This window comes from Rana temporaria, chromosome 1 (assembly GCF_905171775.1).
Source record: "Rana temporaria chromosome 1, aRanTem1.1, whole genome shotgun sequence".
Lineage (NCBI taxonomy): Eukaryota > Metazoa > Chordata > Amphibia > Anura > Ranidae > Rana > Rana temporaria.
The window spans coordinates 586,081,335-586,098,412 of record NC_053489.1 but is presented as its reverse complement, the minus strand read 5'-3'; the positions used below and the strand labels follow the sequence as shown (position 1 = coordinate 586,098,412).

The 17,078-nt window shown below is 42.4% G+C and overlaps 1 protein-coding gene across 2 annotated transcripts in view; it reads left to right on the top strand.

The window, feature by feature from the left end:
• Positions 1-14,211, top strand: part of SLC30A9 (solute carrier family 30 member 9) — a 111,253-nt gene extending 97,042 nt beyond the window's left edge. For both annotated transcript variants that reach the window (XM_040335024.1, XM_040335026.1), the window contains exons 16-18: positions 709-838; positions 2,985-3,098; positions 12,339-14,211. In XM_040335024.1, coding sequence (XP_040190958.1) covers positions 709-838; positions 2,985-3,098; positions 12,339-12,383 — 289 coding nt within the window. In that variant the 3' untranslated portion in view covers positions 12,384-14,211. The remainder of the gene's footprint in view (positions 1-708; positions 839-2,984; positions 3,099-12,338) is intronic.
• The last annotated feature ends 2,867 nt before the right edge of the window (positions 14,212-17,078 follow it).

Genomic DNA, 17,078 nt, shown 5'->3' with positions numbered 1-17,078 from the left:
TTTACCTTTTCTTTACATTAAAGGCCTACTCTGGCCAGAACTAATAACCCTTCTAGGTAGCATAGATGAATTGTTTTGTCTGCTTGTCTCTTATTTTTGTTAGGAATTGCAGTGGAGAGATTTGTCTGCTGTCACATGAGCGCCTCCACAAAGCCTTGCAATGGTTGCTGCTCGGCACTCCTGATAATAAATGGGCATGCTTGCACATGGATCTGACCACCTGCTGCAGTGGTGCTTTGGAGACCTGGCCACTTGCTGTGCCAGATTTTCTTTTTAATATATATTTTTAGGTTTTGCCGTTTTTAAAACAGGTGAGGTGCAGGTCTGCTCTGTAAAGCTGGCCATATACCATACCATTTTCTTCAATTTCCTTTAGATTTACCTTCAACTGTGTAGTACAAGGGCCTGCCTGATTACACACAAATTGAAAGTGTTTAGATTTGACCTCCTATATTATATGGTTTTGGTAAATCTAAAGGAAATCTATAGAAGAATATTGTATAATATATGGCCAGCCTTGGAGTAAAAGTTTGATAGCCGCTGATTTTGTGACTTATCCATTGTTTCCTGTGGAATCGGCAAGTACAGTCCAGAGCAGGCGTAGAGCGAGATGTGCAAGTGGGGAGATGTCCTCCTTCAACTGGTTTAGCTTTAGCATACATTATAGAAAGGTTTGTCACTTGTTTGATCCCTAAAATGTGTTTGCAGGGCTATTCATGATGTAAAAGCTACAGATATGGGAATGAGTAAAGTACGGTTTAAAGCAGAAGTGGATTTCGATGGACGGGTTGTAACCAGATTATATTTGGAAAAGCAAGATATTGACCAAGTGCTTCAGGTGAGTTATTTTTTTTTTTCATATAATGGCATTTAATTCCTTAAACATATTTTAAAGTGGTTGTAAACCCTTATTTTTCACTTTTACCTACAGGTAAGCCTATAATACGGCTTACCTGTAGGTAAGGAGAATATCTCCTAAACCTGTACGGTTTAGGAGATATTCCCTTCGCAATGCGCCGCTGATTGCAGCGGCGCATGCGCAGGGGAAATCCACGGCGAAAGGACTGGCAGCCGCCGGACCTTGCCGATTTTAAATCTCGCGCATGCGCGGGAGTGACGTCATCGCTGCTCCAGCCAATCACATCGCTGGAGCGGCGATACCCGGAAGACACGCCGGAGCAAGATGACATCTCGCTCGGCGTGGACCAGGTAAGTGCTACACACCTCGTTCCGAGGTAAGTATTTCATAATCGGCTGTTATGCGGTGCATACTAGCTGATTATGCCTTTTGCCTTGCAGGTTTAAAAAAAAAAAAAAAAAATTATATGCGGTTTACAACCGCTTTAAATATCTCGAAGTAAAGACAAGTCCATAGGACAGGGTGTGTGTGTCGCTTTCAGTTAGTGGCCATCAGTCCAGTCGAGGATTTCTCCACTATGTATTCCCAGTGATTTATACACTGATTCGTAACCATTGAACTTAGGTTGTGTTCAGATAAAAAAAAAGGAAACTTGCATCCTTTAGAACCTTTTACACCAACTAGTCCATATGAAGGCAACACTTGCCTAGCTCTTGCCTTAATTATTAAGTTGCCTTAAAATAATTAGAACCAGTTTTTTTTTTATTTATTTTTTTACAATAATTCAATATTTTATATTTTTACACTTTTGTGGATTTGGTAGCTTATATAAAAAAAAGCAGGGTTTTAATTAAAACGTGTACCAAATAAAAGCAGTGTATGTTAATGTAATGTTTCTAGAAAACAATGACGATGTCTGCTGATTATGGAGTCCTTATGCTTGTAGCTTTTATACATGTGAGCATATTGAAGAAGTTGGTGGTCTTTGGCCATTTTTCACCTGATGTATTGTAGGTAATGGTAATGATATGCACAGACAAAGCCTTCACTAAACAATCATTAAAGTGGAACTTTAGTCAGAAAATTAAGTCCTGCTAGATCACTTCAGGATGGCTCCTTTTGCAGGTATAGCCATTTTATACTTAAAAAAAGTGCCTATTACTGTTTAAAATCAAGTAATACAGTTTCACCCTGCTCTGCACATGCTCAGTTGCTCTCCATTTTTGACGTTTTTAGGCACTGCCGAGTTTTGTAGAGGCCAGTCTTCTGATGGCCTTAAAGCAGAGTTCCACCCCCTCAGTAAAAATATTAAAGTCAGCAGGTGCACATACTGTAGCTGCTGAGTTTTAATATTGGGACACTTACCTGTCATGGAATCCAGCGATCGCGTCACCTCAGCCGATGTTTGTATCGGCTCTCGGGTGCTGCCGCCACCATTCGTAGTAAGGTAAACTGGCAGCGCAGCTGTTCGGCTTCACAGCCAGTTCCCTATAAAGCTTGTTGCACTTTCTAGATGGCTCGGCAGCAAGAGAAGGGGTAAGGGGGCCGAACTTCCGAGTGATCTCACCACGCAAGATCTCTCTGAAGTGGGGATGGGTACTTGCCAAAAACGGGTACCTGCTTCCCCTGGGGGAGGGGGGGGCGTAGAGGTAGAGCTTCCCCTTTTTGGTGGAACTCAGCTTTAAAGTGGATTTAAACCCTACTATCCTTTACAGCCAAGGAAGCTGCTTCTGTTTAATCTGCAACTGCCGTGGTGCAGCATATGTGATCAGTTATGATACCAGCCAGTATGGTTTGGTTGAGGGCACAAGCAAATGTGACAGTTAACAATATTTTTTAGAAACCTTTTAATTGATGGGTTTATTACCGCTTTATGATTTACTGATCTTCAGGGGCTCTGGGCTTCCCGAAAATGGCCACCTCTAGAAATAAGAAACCGGAGGAATGCTGGAGGCAATATACAGAACACACTCATCTTAGTAGCATATTTATTAATGTGGGATGTATGTTCCTTGCTAAAGAGCATTCTTTTTTTATCGCGTTATGGGTAAAGTTCTGCAAGTCTGGTTTTCGACCATCGAGTTTGTTTCATGTGTGAAAGCCAATCATCTCGCTTCTTTTCCAGGAAATTAGTCAGGTGAAGACCACAGAAGATTTAGAGGCTTTCATGCTTAAACACGGGGAGAACATTATTGACACGTTGGGGGCTGAAGTAGACAGACTTGAAAAGGATTTAAAGGTAAGAGCATAAAGTCCATAGATGAGGTCCAGCATCACAATGGAGGTCAAGGGTAAATGTCTTTAAGGCCAAAGTGTCCTGTTCACATTAACCAATTCGATTTTAGCTGCCTTTTCTATGCTCATTTGGCTGAAATACGATTGGCTGCTTCGGACAGCACACATGCTGTACTTTCCGTGTCTCTATTCCAAGCATTGCTGATTATATTGAATTTCATTTATAAATATGTCTGTTGTTACCAGACCCCAAAGTCCCCAGTTATGCAACTCAAGATTAAATGAACCGCTTCTTTTTTTCGACATCCAATTCCATGTTTCTGCGACAGACTTTGCTCCTGCTAATTTATAGTTGCTAATTTCCTCACTATTCAACTTGTCAGCTCCCCGGAGAGTTTATTTTCAGTTTTGTGTGCATGTGTTTTGCCATGCTGTGATCACACAGTATTCTTTAGGAATCCTCCTACATTTAGGAACTTCTCTCTGTAATTGAATTTGTGGGTCTTCTTTCTTAGTATAGCAAATGTAGCTCTGAAATGACTTTCCCTCGCTTTAATAACTACACAGTGATTACAAATATAATGTGCTGAATACATCTATAGAAACGGACTACCCTACTATTTAATAAGAGACTGCATAGATCAGTGAAGTGCAATAACAGCTCAACCTCTTGTTTCAGTCATTTTAATAACAATTGCTTACCCATGAAAATGGAAAACTAAACAATGGTGTCTGGAACGTGATGCTTTTATTTTATTTTTTTGCACTGACTTTTTAGGGCTTTTTTTTTTTTTTTGGACACGCTTTTGGGGTTTAAGCAGTACACTGGACCAAAAAGGGACACCTCATCAAAGCTTCCTCTAAATTTGTAAATGTTTGTGCAAATACAAGTACAATATGACTACAATCCCTCCTAGAGACCATTTTGACTGGCTGCTCAGTAACATGCCTTTCTTATTTGTCATTATCGGTTCTATTGATGCTATGTTTCACTAAACATTACCTTTTACTTCATTAAAGTGTAACTCCGCCTCTAAAAATCTCCCTATATCCGTGATCTACAATGCAAGGATTTTAGCAATTGTAATTGCGTTCCATATTCATTCTTCCTTGCTGAATACTACAGGTCCTCCTCCTCCAAACACATTTTCAGCCCCAGTCTTGTTAGGCAGTTACATGCGTTGGATGTTCAATCTTTAGGGTTTTGTGTACACGAACAGATGTTGGGCACACAATGCCTCCAACGTGAAATGCTTACAAAGGTTTTATTCCTCGTTTTGGGTGTAGCCATAAAAATGTACACACTTGGGCTCCTTACACGCGATTGGGCCGCTGAGATCCACCTGTCAGTTTTTTCAGGCGGATCCGAGCAGGCCACCCATTGACTTTTATGGGCAGGCGGATGTCAGTGGAGATGGGTCTGCTGACACCCGCCTGACAGCCGATCCGACAAGATCTGCTCAAGACAGACGGATGACAATACGTTCGCCCTCCATCCAGTGGATCGGATAAAAACTAACCGGCTGTCTGTTTTTCATCTGATCTCCCCATAAAGAACAGCGGGGCTTTGACGGGTCCGTCCCTGCATAGTGAGCGGAGATGGACCTGTCATCCACCTGCTTAGCGGGCATCAACTGAGCCATCTCCGGCTGAGCTAGCGGAGTCGGTCCAACAGATCTGCTCTGTGTGAAAGAGGCCCTATGTTCCTGTGACTAACTGTACATCCAGAACCCCTTGTATGCAATACAGATACAACCTCATTAAACAAGAGGTATATACTTCCACTTGCATACAACTCTGAAGGTCGAGCCCAAATCTTGCAATATTGAGCACGTTTAGTCCAGGCTGCCTATTGGGCTCAGCTTCTCCCCAGCTTCCAGTGAAGTTCCTCACCCTCCTGTTGATGAGGCTCCCCCCCCCCTTATCAGGCAGCCATGAAAAAGTAGAACCTCCACAAATATTTGGACAGTTTTATGTGATGGGACCAAGGACCTAAAGTAGAATTCCAGCTTAACTACTCTTGTCCCCTTTCCTCTCCTAACTCCAATGCTTACTAATCAATTTAAGAAAGATGTACATACTTGCCTACTTTCAGACTGCTCCAGTTTGTTCCCATGATCCTAATCTGTTGTGTCAGCCAGCATGGCTGCAGGCGAGAGAAGGGAAAGCGGGCAATGGATGGGTCATAGTAAGCCTATGAATGACGGCACCACACAAGGCTTTACTAGCCATTGTTGCGCACGCTCTCCTCTTCACAGTAGCCGCCACTGGCTAACACGAGAGATCATGTGACTGGACCAGAGCTGGAGGATATTGGGCAATTATCCTTTATTCAGATGTTAAGAGGAGAAGGCAAAATTTGTGAGGAGTAGTTAGGGTTACGCTGAAATTTCACTTTAATATTAATGCTATTCTCTAACCCCCACAAACGATTGCTTTTTATGCTTAAATGTGTTCATGTGGCACACCAGATCCCTAGTCTTTCATCTTCTGGACTGTAGTGGGGAAGGGGTTCCTTCTTTGCCCACATCATTGTCTGGGTGACCTGAACACTTTCTATTGACTTTCCAATGGCATGGTTCTCTGAAGCTCCAGAAGACTACAGGGGTGTAATGATGTCACAATGGGGTGACCTGCAGGCGGTGGGGTCCAGACTGCAGCACTGGATCCATAGTCTCTACTCCCCAGAGGAGGTGCTGGTGTGGCTCCATGTAACAGCGGACTCGGTTAAGTTCAAAGAACTGTGAAGGGCTTTTAAAAAAATAAAAACCTCTTGTGTAATAATGGGAGCAGAAAGTTGGAGAGGTATGAGGGTACTTTTATTTGTAATAAACCCCAGATGCAAAGACATCAGTTTGAACACAAATAGAAATATACTGCTTGAATCTTATTATATTGTTGGCTTATACGCTTTGGCAGGTTCACGTTAAAGCTGTGGTGCTATGCATATTATAAAGATCGTTTTTGGAAACCTACATTTGTGTAATTGGCACTAATTTTGAATAACGGCAACAGTTTTGGTACCGTATGTTTTGCCATGCAAATGGACTTGACATCCAAAGGTTGTAGTGTAAAATTGTTAACAAATCACTTTTCAAATCTAAAGTATCTTTATATACAGAGTTTTAAATGGTAACAAGATCTCATCAATGATTTAATGTCTTCTCTTTGAGCAGCACAAGTGCTTAGATAGCTGCACCAACACTTCTGTTTATTTTTGTCATTAGTTTTTCACATTTTCCATAATGATTTATTTAACTGGTGTAATCGAGATGCAGCTCTGCTCCATCTGAATGAGCATTAGACCGTGCAAAGCCTAATGTGTCTGCTACAACTGTGTCTAGAGTGGTTAGTCTGCCCATGTTCAGACATTTGTAGTTTTCTTTGGCTTGGGAGGTGCAAGTCTAGCATGACAAGTTCTTTATTGGGGAACAGGCAGCTGGAGGAAAACTTCTTTCCACCCCATTTTAATCACTCCTTTCCATGCACTATCCACAATTCCTCCTAGATTTAAGAGCCTAGTCATTTTAAAAGGTCGTCCTATTTTTTTATTTATTTTTAAATTGTTGTAATAGGCCAAACTGCACCTGTGTTAGCGGTAACCTGTCTTGACTTAAAAGAGAAGTATGTTTTTATTTTTTTTGCTCATACTTACCTCGGATGCAGCATCAGACTGATGCTGCATCTGTCCCCCGGCGTCTCTGCACTGAGATCCGAGCCGCCGAACACCACCGATGGCTCAGTTCTCACTCCTCCCTGAGCAGAGCGATGCTGACTGTCAGCATCACTTCTGCTCTACTTCTCTGCGCTCACTGGAGCGCTGAGCTGTGGAGGGGCGGGGAGCGGAGACTGGCATCAATCAAGGCAGCTGGCCGATCCAGACTTGGGAAGGTTGACGTGCTGCCTCGACTGATGGCAGTGATGTCAGCGGAGAGCGGATTTCAGACCGTTCTCCGCTGAAAACGGGTCACAGGAGTGCAAAACAAATTGCACTCCTGTGACCGAGAGGAGAAGTGCAGCCTAAAAAGCTTAGGCTGGACTTCTCCTTTTTTTCAAATGTTCAAGCTAAAAATACTTTCCCCATCGAATACCTTTTCTGTTATTTTTTTTTTTTACTTCATTGTGTTTGGAAAGCCTTTTATCAACTTCCTCCATGGTAACTGAGAGATAACTCTTCTGGTCACATGATCCAGCTTCCCTGTGTCAGCCAACAGCATCTGCAGGGAAGAGGAAGAAGCGCCCACAACAGATGGGCCATGGGAGCCTTTGGGTGATGTCACCACTCCCAGGTATTCCCGGTCATTGTCAAGCGCTCTCTCCTCTCCCCTGCAGTCACCACTGACTGACACAGGGGATCGTGTGACCAGAGCGGGCTGAGAATAGGTAAATATACAAAAAAAATATTACAAAGGTTAGTCGGCATGGGTGTTAGGAGGGGAAATTTTTAAGATTAGTTAGCTTGGGGTGGAATTTTACTTTAATCGGTACTATTTATCCTTTCTATAGATCAGGAGCAAACTCTGCGTAAGGGTTTCAAGACTGGGACTATTGGACAAAGACTATTACCCCTTAGCTGCATACCTGACCGGATGTGCCCACATGTGAGGGACTCCTTGGGAAAGGCAGCAGTAAAAGAAAAGCCATGGTCAGCCACTGGATCAGTTGACAGCCAGGCAGCTAGCATTTTACAAAATTGCACCCAACATTTCAAGGTGCCTCAAAATAACAGGTTTTGCAATGCCTTAGCTGTCAGTGTAAAAACATCATGCTTTTTCACTACACAGCCTGCCCTCCACCAGTAGCCTGCAGATAAGGAATGCTATTCTCTGTGTAGAAGCAGCAGTCTTGCTGTGGCGGTCCGATACACCCCATGCTGAGCCAGTCCTGTAGCTCGGCAATCAGAAGTGAGTGTGATTGTAGGTCTATGGAGCTGATTCAGCAGGGGCATCCTTCACTGCAGGGGACAGGTTCTATTAATGGAAGTGTGGCATCCTTAATATGACGGCACAGACATTGACAACCTGTTATTTTGCTAAACCCTAAAATGACGGATGGCAGGTTTGTATTAGACCTCAATCGGGCGTTACGGCTTTTCTTGGGCAAGCCTTGGAACAAAGGACCGAGTCAGTCTCTGCTAGTAGTGATGTGTCTGGGTCTTGATTGATCCAGGATCCATATTGTTTGTTCTTCTGAAAGGAAGTGGATTATCTACCCTGGAGTTGTTGTGGAAACCTGATGACGCCATTTGCACATGCATCCATGCATTGATTGTGGATAACCGTGATTGGCTGCTTGCTGGCATGCTAATGAGCCACAGAAGTCAGTCTAGCCATGAATAGGCTAATAATTCTGCATTTACAAAATGGTTAATATGTATCTGGGTATGATCACACAATCGCTCTTCATCATTACAGGCAGCCAGTAAGTATCGGACAGGATCATTCTTTGTTCTTTGGGAATATCACAATACCAGATTCTCCTGACACAATTCTATTCCGCTCTTGTAATGCACTTACACGTTTCAGAAATGCTTTTAATGGCAATCTCAAAATTAATTTGCTGATCTGGATCGCTGCAGGTTAATGTATCACATTTTGACATGCCAGTTATTAAAGATTAATTGTTTGATTATTACTGCATTACTGCTACGCTTTATATTATTTTGAAATATGGATTTTGGCTTCTTGGGAAAATTATAAATACAATGACTATTCATTTGTAGCGTTTTTAAGAAAGAAGTACATTTGCAATAGTAATCATTTTATTTTGGCTGTTGCGTTAAAAGTAAATAATGGCTTTTAGTAAATTAAAGGTGTTGAACGTGTGTGTAGTGTTTTGTTAACCTATAGAAATGCAGAATTAACCCTTTAGGTCCTGTTGTCAAAACCATTAATCCTCCTATCCCATCACCACCTTCAGCTTGTTCAATTGAGCTTTGGCACTCAGGCTCGGTTCACACCCCTGCGGGTGATGCCGCTGCAGGAGCCGCACAAATTCCTACAGCAGCAACCACACAGCGAAACGTGGAACCCACGGGCAGGTGCTATTAGTGATAATGGCACGCCACCCACACTGGAAATCGCACCCGCACTGGGAACATTGGTTCTCGTGTGGGTTGCGATTTAAAAAATGGTGCGGGGACTCCTTTCCTGTGTGTCATGGGGCATGGAAACTCATTCAAATGAATGGGTTTGTGTGCCTGCGCAAACTGCGACCCGTACGGCTGCACAGGTGTGATCCTAGCTCAAAACTTGGAAGCTGATTGGTTTCTATGCAGAGCTGCACCAGATTATGCAACATGCAGTTTTAGTAAATTACTCGCACAGTTTCAACTTATCAGCATCTTGCACATGACAATAACAAAATCTCACTTCAAAATTAAACAACCGGGGTAACAACAAAAAAAAGAAATTATCGGAATAGTGCAATTCACTGTTGCTCCGTAAAGAAGCATAGATAGAAAGATCTGGCATAGCAAAGTATATTATTCAGTCTTGGGTTATATGATTAGCAAGATACCAAGTAGTCCATGGCTGCCGTAGTGCAGAAGCACAAGAATCATTTTTCTTACTACATGTAGCATCATTTGGGCTGTTGAAGTCACATTAATAAATACCACTATTGCTAGGTTTGTCACTCATTACTTTTTAATTTTATGTCAATTTTTATCCATAAAAAAAAAAATATTGGTCTTCTGCAGTATGTGCTTAAACAGGCCCTACCCAGATACTGAGTTTGATTTACTAAAACTAAGGCACTCCGAATCCACTTCTACTTTGTTTAATTAAGCTTTGGCAATAAAACCTGGAAGCACATTGGTTTCGATGTAGAGTTGTACCATATTTTGCACTCTCTACTTTTAGTAAATTAATCTCGTTCTGTTATGTTAATAGTCTTGCTGCGATAGATGCTTATTGATAGAAGTGCTGACTTTGGCTTTAGAAACGCTGTCATGGGCTGCATCTGGTCGTCAGTCATTTGATGTGTCATTGGTGACCTGGTCTCTTTAAAAAGGGTTGAAAGCAATATTCTCTAAGCTTTTAGCCTTCCTTAACCACTTGCCGACCACAAGCCGTCATCATACTGTGGCAGGTCGGCTCGTTCCTGCAAATCGTCGCAGCTGTACGTTGGTCCTTTTTACAGCTATAGCAGGAGCATGCGGCCGCAATGGCTGTCGGCCATCCACGATCGCTCCACAGAGAGCCAGAATGGGGATCCGTTAATGTAAATAAACATCCCTGTTCTGACAGGGAAGTAGTGATTAGGAACCGCAATCTCCTCTGTACTCCCAGTCAGTCACAGTCCCCACCTCCCAGGGAGCACATTTAACCTCTTGGTCACCACTAGTATTAACCCCGTCCCTGCCAGTGTCATTTATACAGTGATTCGTGCATTTTTATAGCACGGATCACTGTATAAATGTCACAGGTCCCAAAAGTGTCTGATCTGTCTGCCAAAATGTCGCAGTTCCGCTAAAAATCACTGCTCACCGTCTTTACTAGTAAGAAAAAAATGAATAATGAAAATGCCATGAATCTATCCCCCATTTTGTAGACTCTATAACTTCTGCGCAAAACAATTGCGCTTATTGCGATTTTTTTTTTTTTTTTTACCAAAAATAGGTAGAAGAATACATTGATCTAAAACAGTGGTTCTCAACCTTCTAGTGCCGTCACCCCCTGATAAAATTTCCCAAGTTGTGGGGACCCCTAACAGTAAAATTATTTTCATAGAGTGGGTTGAAAGCACCCAAGACAAGTAATTTGCTCCCGTAACCTGTGGACATTTAGCGCTCCCTGATTGCCTTCCACTCCTACAATATTAAAACCCCTTAGGCCCCGTACACACGACCGGATCTGTCCGCTGGGATTCATCTGCGGATCGGTTCCAGCAGACAAATCCGGTCGTGTGTACGGCCTAGCGGACATTTTTCGGCGGACATTTGTCCAGCCGACCGTTTTTCCACCGGATAAAAATTTCTTAGCATGCTAAGAAATCTATCCGCTGGAAACCTGTCCATCGGACTTATCCGGTGAGTCTGTACAGACGCACCGGATAAGTCCGACCGATCCCCATCCCTCGCATGCGTCGAATCACTTCGACGCATGCGTGGAAGTATTTACCTTCCAGGGTCGCGCATGTCGCCGCGTAATCGTCGCGGCGCGGCTACGTCACCGCGTATGTTTTTCACAGGGATTTTGATCTGATGGTGTGTACAACCATCAGATCAAAATCCGGAGGAGAAATGTCCGATGGAAACGGTCCGGCGGACCGTTTTCATCGGATATCTGCACGTCTGTACAGGGCCTTATAGTACATTTAGGATGTACCACTCTTTCTCTTTGCACTCCTTTCTTTCCCTTTCATCTCTCTCAATCCTAATTCCTTGTTTTTTTCCCCATCCATCTGACTGTCTTTCTTGCTCTCTTTTCCACCTTTCTCTCCCCTATTCTTTGTTCCTCCCCTCTTATCTCCCTTCCTGGGAGAACAGTGCGGGCTTCAGGAACAGCCCAAGATTTGGTGACCCCTGGCAAATCATCATTTGACCCCCAGGTTGAGAACCACTGATCTAAAAGAAAGCTCTATTTGTGGGGTAAAAAGGACATTAATTTTGTTTGGGTTCAGAGTTGCACAACTGCGCAATTGTCAAAGCGATGCAGTGCTGAATAAAAAAAAAAAAATGGCCTGGTTGTTAAGAGGGGTAAACCTTCCAGTTCTTAAGTGGTTAAACAATCCTCCCTTATTGACGGCTCATGTGATCATTTCCACCAAGCGTGGTTTTCTCAAGAAAAGCTATTTCAGCCCTTTAGCTATTATCTATTGCAATAAGGCTGCTAACACAAATGTAATCACGGAGTCTAGATGAACTTTAATGGCTCAGCCTTCAAGTTCTTCATCTAAAAGCACCTTGTGGTGGAGGTGTATAGGAGCTAAACCGAGAAAGCGTGGTCAGGGAAGAGCCCTGCTGGTAACATCTGTGCCTCCTTCTGTTCCCCCATCGTGTCGGTGTACAAACAGCTCATAGCAAGAGGAGAAGAATGTCTTGTATTAATTATGACCATTAGTAGTCTCTTACGCCCTGAGCAGATTGTGGCTGCAGAGCACGTCTCCAGTCCTGCAGGCAGGGGGCATTTCTCCCTCAACTCCTATCTCCTAGAGATAAGACTATTTCTCTATTGCCAAGCTTGGAATAATGTATCCAGGATGCTAATGTTTCATTAATTACCTCTCCCCTTTGTTTCAGCAATGCAATCCCGAGGTTCGGCATGTTGACTTGGAAATTTTATAGAAGCGGAAGAATTTTCTATTCATAAAATTCATGAAGGGAGGAAAGAGGAGACTGTAGAAGAAGCTTCATTTCATTTTCCAGCGTGCATGCTCCATGACTAAATTGTAAATGAGTGCGAATCGCCCTACAATGCAAATGCTCTGCATATGAAGTCATGTTTACAAGAGCATCTTAGAGTCTGTTGTTGTCAAATTATCTGCAATCACTTTTTTGTGGAGAACAAAAAAAAAATCAAAAGCAAAGCTAACGTTATTTATTTGTACAACTGCCTCACAGAAGGAAATCGCATTGTTTTATTTCATTCCATCTACATGCGTGACATTGACCTTGGTTGCTGGGTTTTCTTCAGCTCTTACTTACTGGGCAGCCCAAGATAAGGAATCAACCATTAACACTCCTGCCATTCCTCCTTCCTATTTTATGCTCATTGTATATAGAACAAAGATTGTGATGCTTTTATTTTTTACTGGAAGTGATTGGAAAGTTCTTTTTCAAGAATCGTTAGTTGTTTTTTTTTTTTTAATGCTACCAAGCAGTTGTCTGGTTCCCAGGACTCATCCAATTAATGTTTTTTTTTGCTGTACACTACACAGGTGACTATGTAGGTCTCTCCTTTATAAAGCCCATAAAACGTTAACCACAACGTTTTTTTTCTTTCTCTTAGTTAATGTTTTAATTTATAATCATACATATGTATTACAAGAGAGACTACAGCGTAGTGGAATAAACTATAGGATTCATAAATAAGAAATATTCACATTTCAGAAGTATCTTCTAAACCGAGATTAGCAAACTGATGTGAGGTTTATGAGAGATGTGACAAAACAGAATGGATCTGATGCTCTGGAAGAATCGGCAGTTGGACAGCTAGCCTGCAAACATGAATATGGCGATTAACCCACTTCAGCACATCAGGCAAATTGGCAGAGACATCTGATCCACAGTGACCTATAGATCATTTGACTGATATATAATTCTGAGTAAAATATTTGCCCCTAAAAAAAAAATGTTCTAAACAAGCTTGTTTTCTGACACCCGGTAGTGGTGGGGAGCCTTTTCCACCGGCAGAATACAATGATCACTGACGGCAGTTATTGTGTAGAAAAAGCCCAAAAGGTTAGTTCAAATTTTGGTCCGTCTTTGGGCAGTTTAAGCTCCCTCAAGTAGACCATTTAGGCTACCAAAGGCTGATAATATTGTTAGTGGAGGTGCACCGAAATTTCAGGTGCCAAAAAACTGTGTTTCCATTCATTCCGCGGAATGAAAAAAACAGCCGATATCGAAAGGGGGCGTGGTCTGCCCAGGTGCCGCCCCTCCCTCCTCTTCTCATCGCTATCTCAGTGTTTCACGGAGCTGAATTACCCAGCCGCAGCAACAGTGTTTCGCCTTCTGTGATAGACGGCACACCGATCCAATGGTGGGACATTGAATCAGCGTGACGTGATTACGGGACACTGTTAGTGTGGCTGGGCAATTCAAATACAGCTCTGTGAAACACGAAGCTCGCTGTTGATGCGGGCACTGGTGGGGCTGCATATGGATGGGCACAGAAGAGGCTGCATTGATATCATGTCTGCAGTCTCTGACCATCTCCTGTACTATGTCTGCTAGAGGTACATTGAATGAAATGTTGCATATACTATTAGCAGTGTGTTTAAGTTTAGGCAAGAGATTGCAGACATGATACAGGAGATGGTTAGAGACTGCCGACCTGCATTTTTCTTGACCTTTTATTGCACTAAAGGTGCTAATAATGGCCAACAATAAATTCATAATAATTTAAATTGATGATATTAATTAAAAACTTGTATATAATACAAATGTATAATTTTTTTTATATATAAATATTTTTTAAAAACACATTTTCGGTATCCGGTTTGGTTTTCGGCCTAGTGCATCTTTCATTTTCGGTACCAAAATTTCCATTCGGTGCACCCCTAATTGTTAGCGTGTTAACTGACATGTCCCAGGACCTCAGCTGATTATTGTTGATTTGTCACCTGTTTGCGTGCTGTTATTTGTGCCATGATGTCTTGTTAAGTATATGTGATGTTCATGTAAGCTCCAGGTATTTTGTTACAATATTTCTGATCATTATTGCTATGGAGGAACACTGCATCCAGCCTCGTGGCTGATTAATTACCAATAAGTTGACCTGCATGGCACTTGTAATTGCACTGCCAAATATCAAACTCTGTACAGCTCTGAACAGTGCACACACCGAGTAGTCCTGGGTAAGATGATTGTATTTTGTGTTTACGGGTTCACTAAATGGTGACTGACCCAAGATCCTGTCCAAAGTATTTTTTTTTACCCCTGGTAGACATCTCTTTGGCCAGATACTATTGCTCAATGAAATGTTTAAGTGGACGAAACCTTGATAACCGCCCCAAAGGACCTCTGATTCTACCAAACTGATGGACACAGTAATATGCAAAGAAAACCATTCTGCTCTGCCATGTTTTATATCGGTGCCTGCTTGTCCTTGTCTGACAATTAAAGGCCAAATTACTTGCTAGTTTGTATCTCTCAGGGAAGTAAACTACAAGCTTTCCCTGCAGTAATAAGCAAGGCTAACATTTGCTTCCTTCCAACACACAATGATTCATGTTAAATGCATTGGTGCATAGTGGTGTCATTAATTCTGAATGGTACACCAATGCACTTTCTCAACGAATGTGAGTTACAAAGCAGCACAATGTGAGGCAATGCATTTATATGCACTGCTATGTGTTGTGCTGCTAAGATTGCCGCGTGCACATTTTACGGTGTGTTATGCATTAGGCAGTCTATAAAGCCTGAGCTTAACAATAGTAACAGCCACAAATTGGGCTTCTATCGGGGAGGAGCATGAAAACAGAATAAAGAAGGGATTTTAATAGCAGCTCATAGAGGCTACTACAGGTATTTAGACATGAGTGTATTAACTTTAACTTAAAATTTTGATGCTCATTGGTAGCCACAACACAGAATTGAGCTATCGTTCTGAATGGATTTTCAGTTTAAGAAATCTGTCTTAATGCATTTACTAGAGCAGTGATGGCAAACCTTTTTGAACCCGAGTGCCCAAACTGCAACAGGTTTACAGAGCAGCGTAACGGAAGTTATGTCACTGTGTCCAGGGGGGCAGAACTCTGCTCATCCCACCATATATCTGATCCCCCCCAGGAGGATATCATACATGGTCTGCTACATTAATGTCCCCTCTAGGAGTCCCCACCCTCCCCGGCAAGTACAGCGCTTCCTCCCCTCTCCCCTGTACACCTTGCTCTAAGCCCCAAGTAATTCCCATCCTCCAGGGGCGGGAACTGACACCCAGTACTGCTCAGACTACACCGACCCGTCCAGCATCAGATTCTAAAACCAAAATCACTTTCATGGTAAATCTTGGTACACCATAGAGCCATTACTAGCGCACACTCTCCACCAAGCACAGCACTGCCCCTTCCTTCCCGCCCACCCATTCAATAGAGCTGGTGATGGTTGTCAGCTGAGTGTGGTGATTGGAATCGGCTGTAGCAAAGCTACAGAGAACATGGCAGAGAATCTCCCTCCATCTGTAATCGCTGGACTGCACACTCCGGGTTTTCAATCCACCCGCTTTTTTTTTCTCGGTGCACCAATCACAGGCACCTTGGCTCACGTGCCCACAGAGAGGCCTCTGCGTGCCAGCTGTGGCACGTGTGCCATAGGTTTGCTATTACTCTACTAGAGTAAGGATTACATTTCACTAGGCTATCCCAAACATTTCTGTTAGATGGCATCCCTCTGCTTTAGGCCCCCCATTGATATTCTTAATTTGAGGTTTCAGCATTCTTATCCTCGAACATTATCCTGTATTGCCTAGACTGTTTTCAAAGCAGTTGTACATCTTCCTTTTCTTCAGTTTTAACATAGACTGTAATATGCTCTCTCTGTATATGTATAATGCATATAGGAAAGTATATTTTTTATTTATTGACCGACATTATTAGATGTCCAAACAAAATTGTAATAAAAATGTTACCTTTTTAGGATTGAAAGTAAATTTCTTCTAGTGAAAAATCAGTACGTGTGATTATTTACTTTAGTACAGAGTACATGCATTTACAGAAAGTGGGTGTATGATGAAATGGCTGGTATAAGGCCTAATGCACATCAACGTAGCATAGCAGGTCCTGTGTTCTTAGATTAAAAAAAAAATTGCACTTTCTAGGAGCATCCGCATTACCAATGCACGTGTTGGGTGAATCGCTAAACACAAGCGTGGCACATTCTGAGCATACAGCCATTGACTTGTATTGATGTCTGCATGCGCTGGGGTTTATGTGCCTCTGCACAAAGGAGCTGCTATGCATCTGTGCCCATGAGGCCCTAAAGCTGAACTCCAGCTTTTGACACGCTTTACAAAAAAAAAGAGAATTGTGTGAAATTGTATAATATGTCAATTTAAAGTTGATCTCCAGCTTTTGTATTCTAGCAATGACTACAGAACTTCCTCTGGCTGAGTCAGAGGTTGTGACATCATCAACCTGCTTCTCTGACTTGGCCAATCAGAGGAAGCCTTGTATTCATTGCTAGAATATAGAGCTGGGCGATTTTGGCCCCCAAAAAAATCTGTGATTTAAAAAAAAAAAACTCAAATCATGATTCAAATTTATTTTATTTTTTTTCTCTGATGGACACCACGCCGGTCCTAAGTTTTTAGGCGAGGCC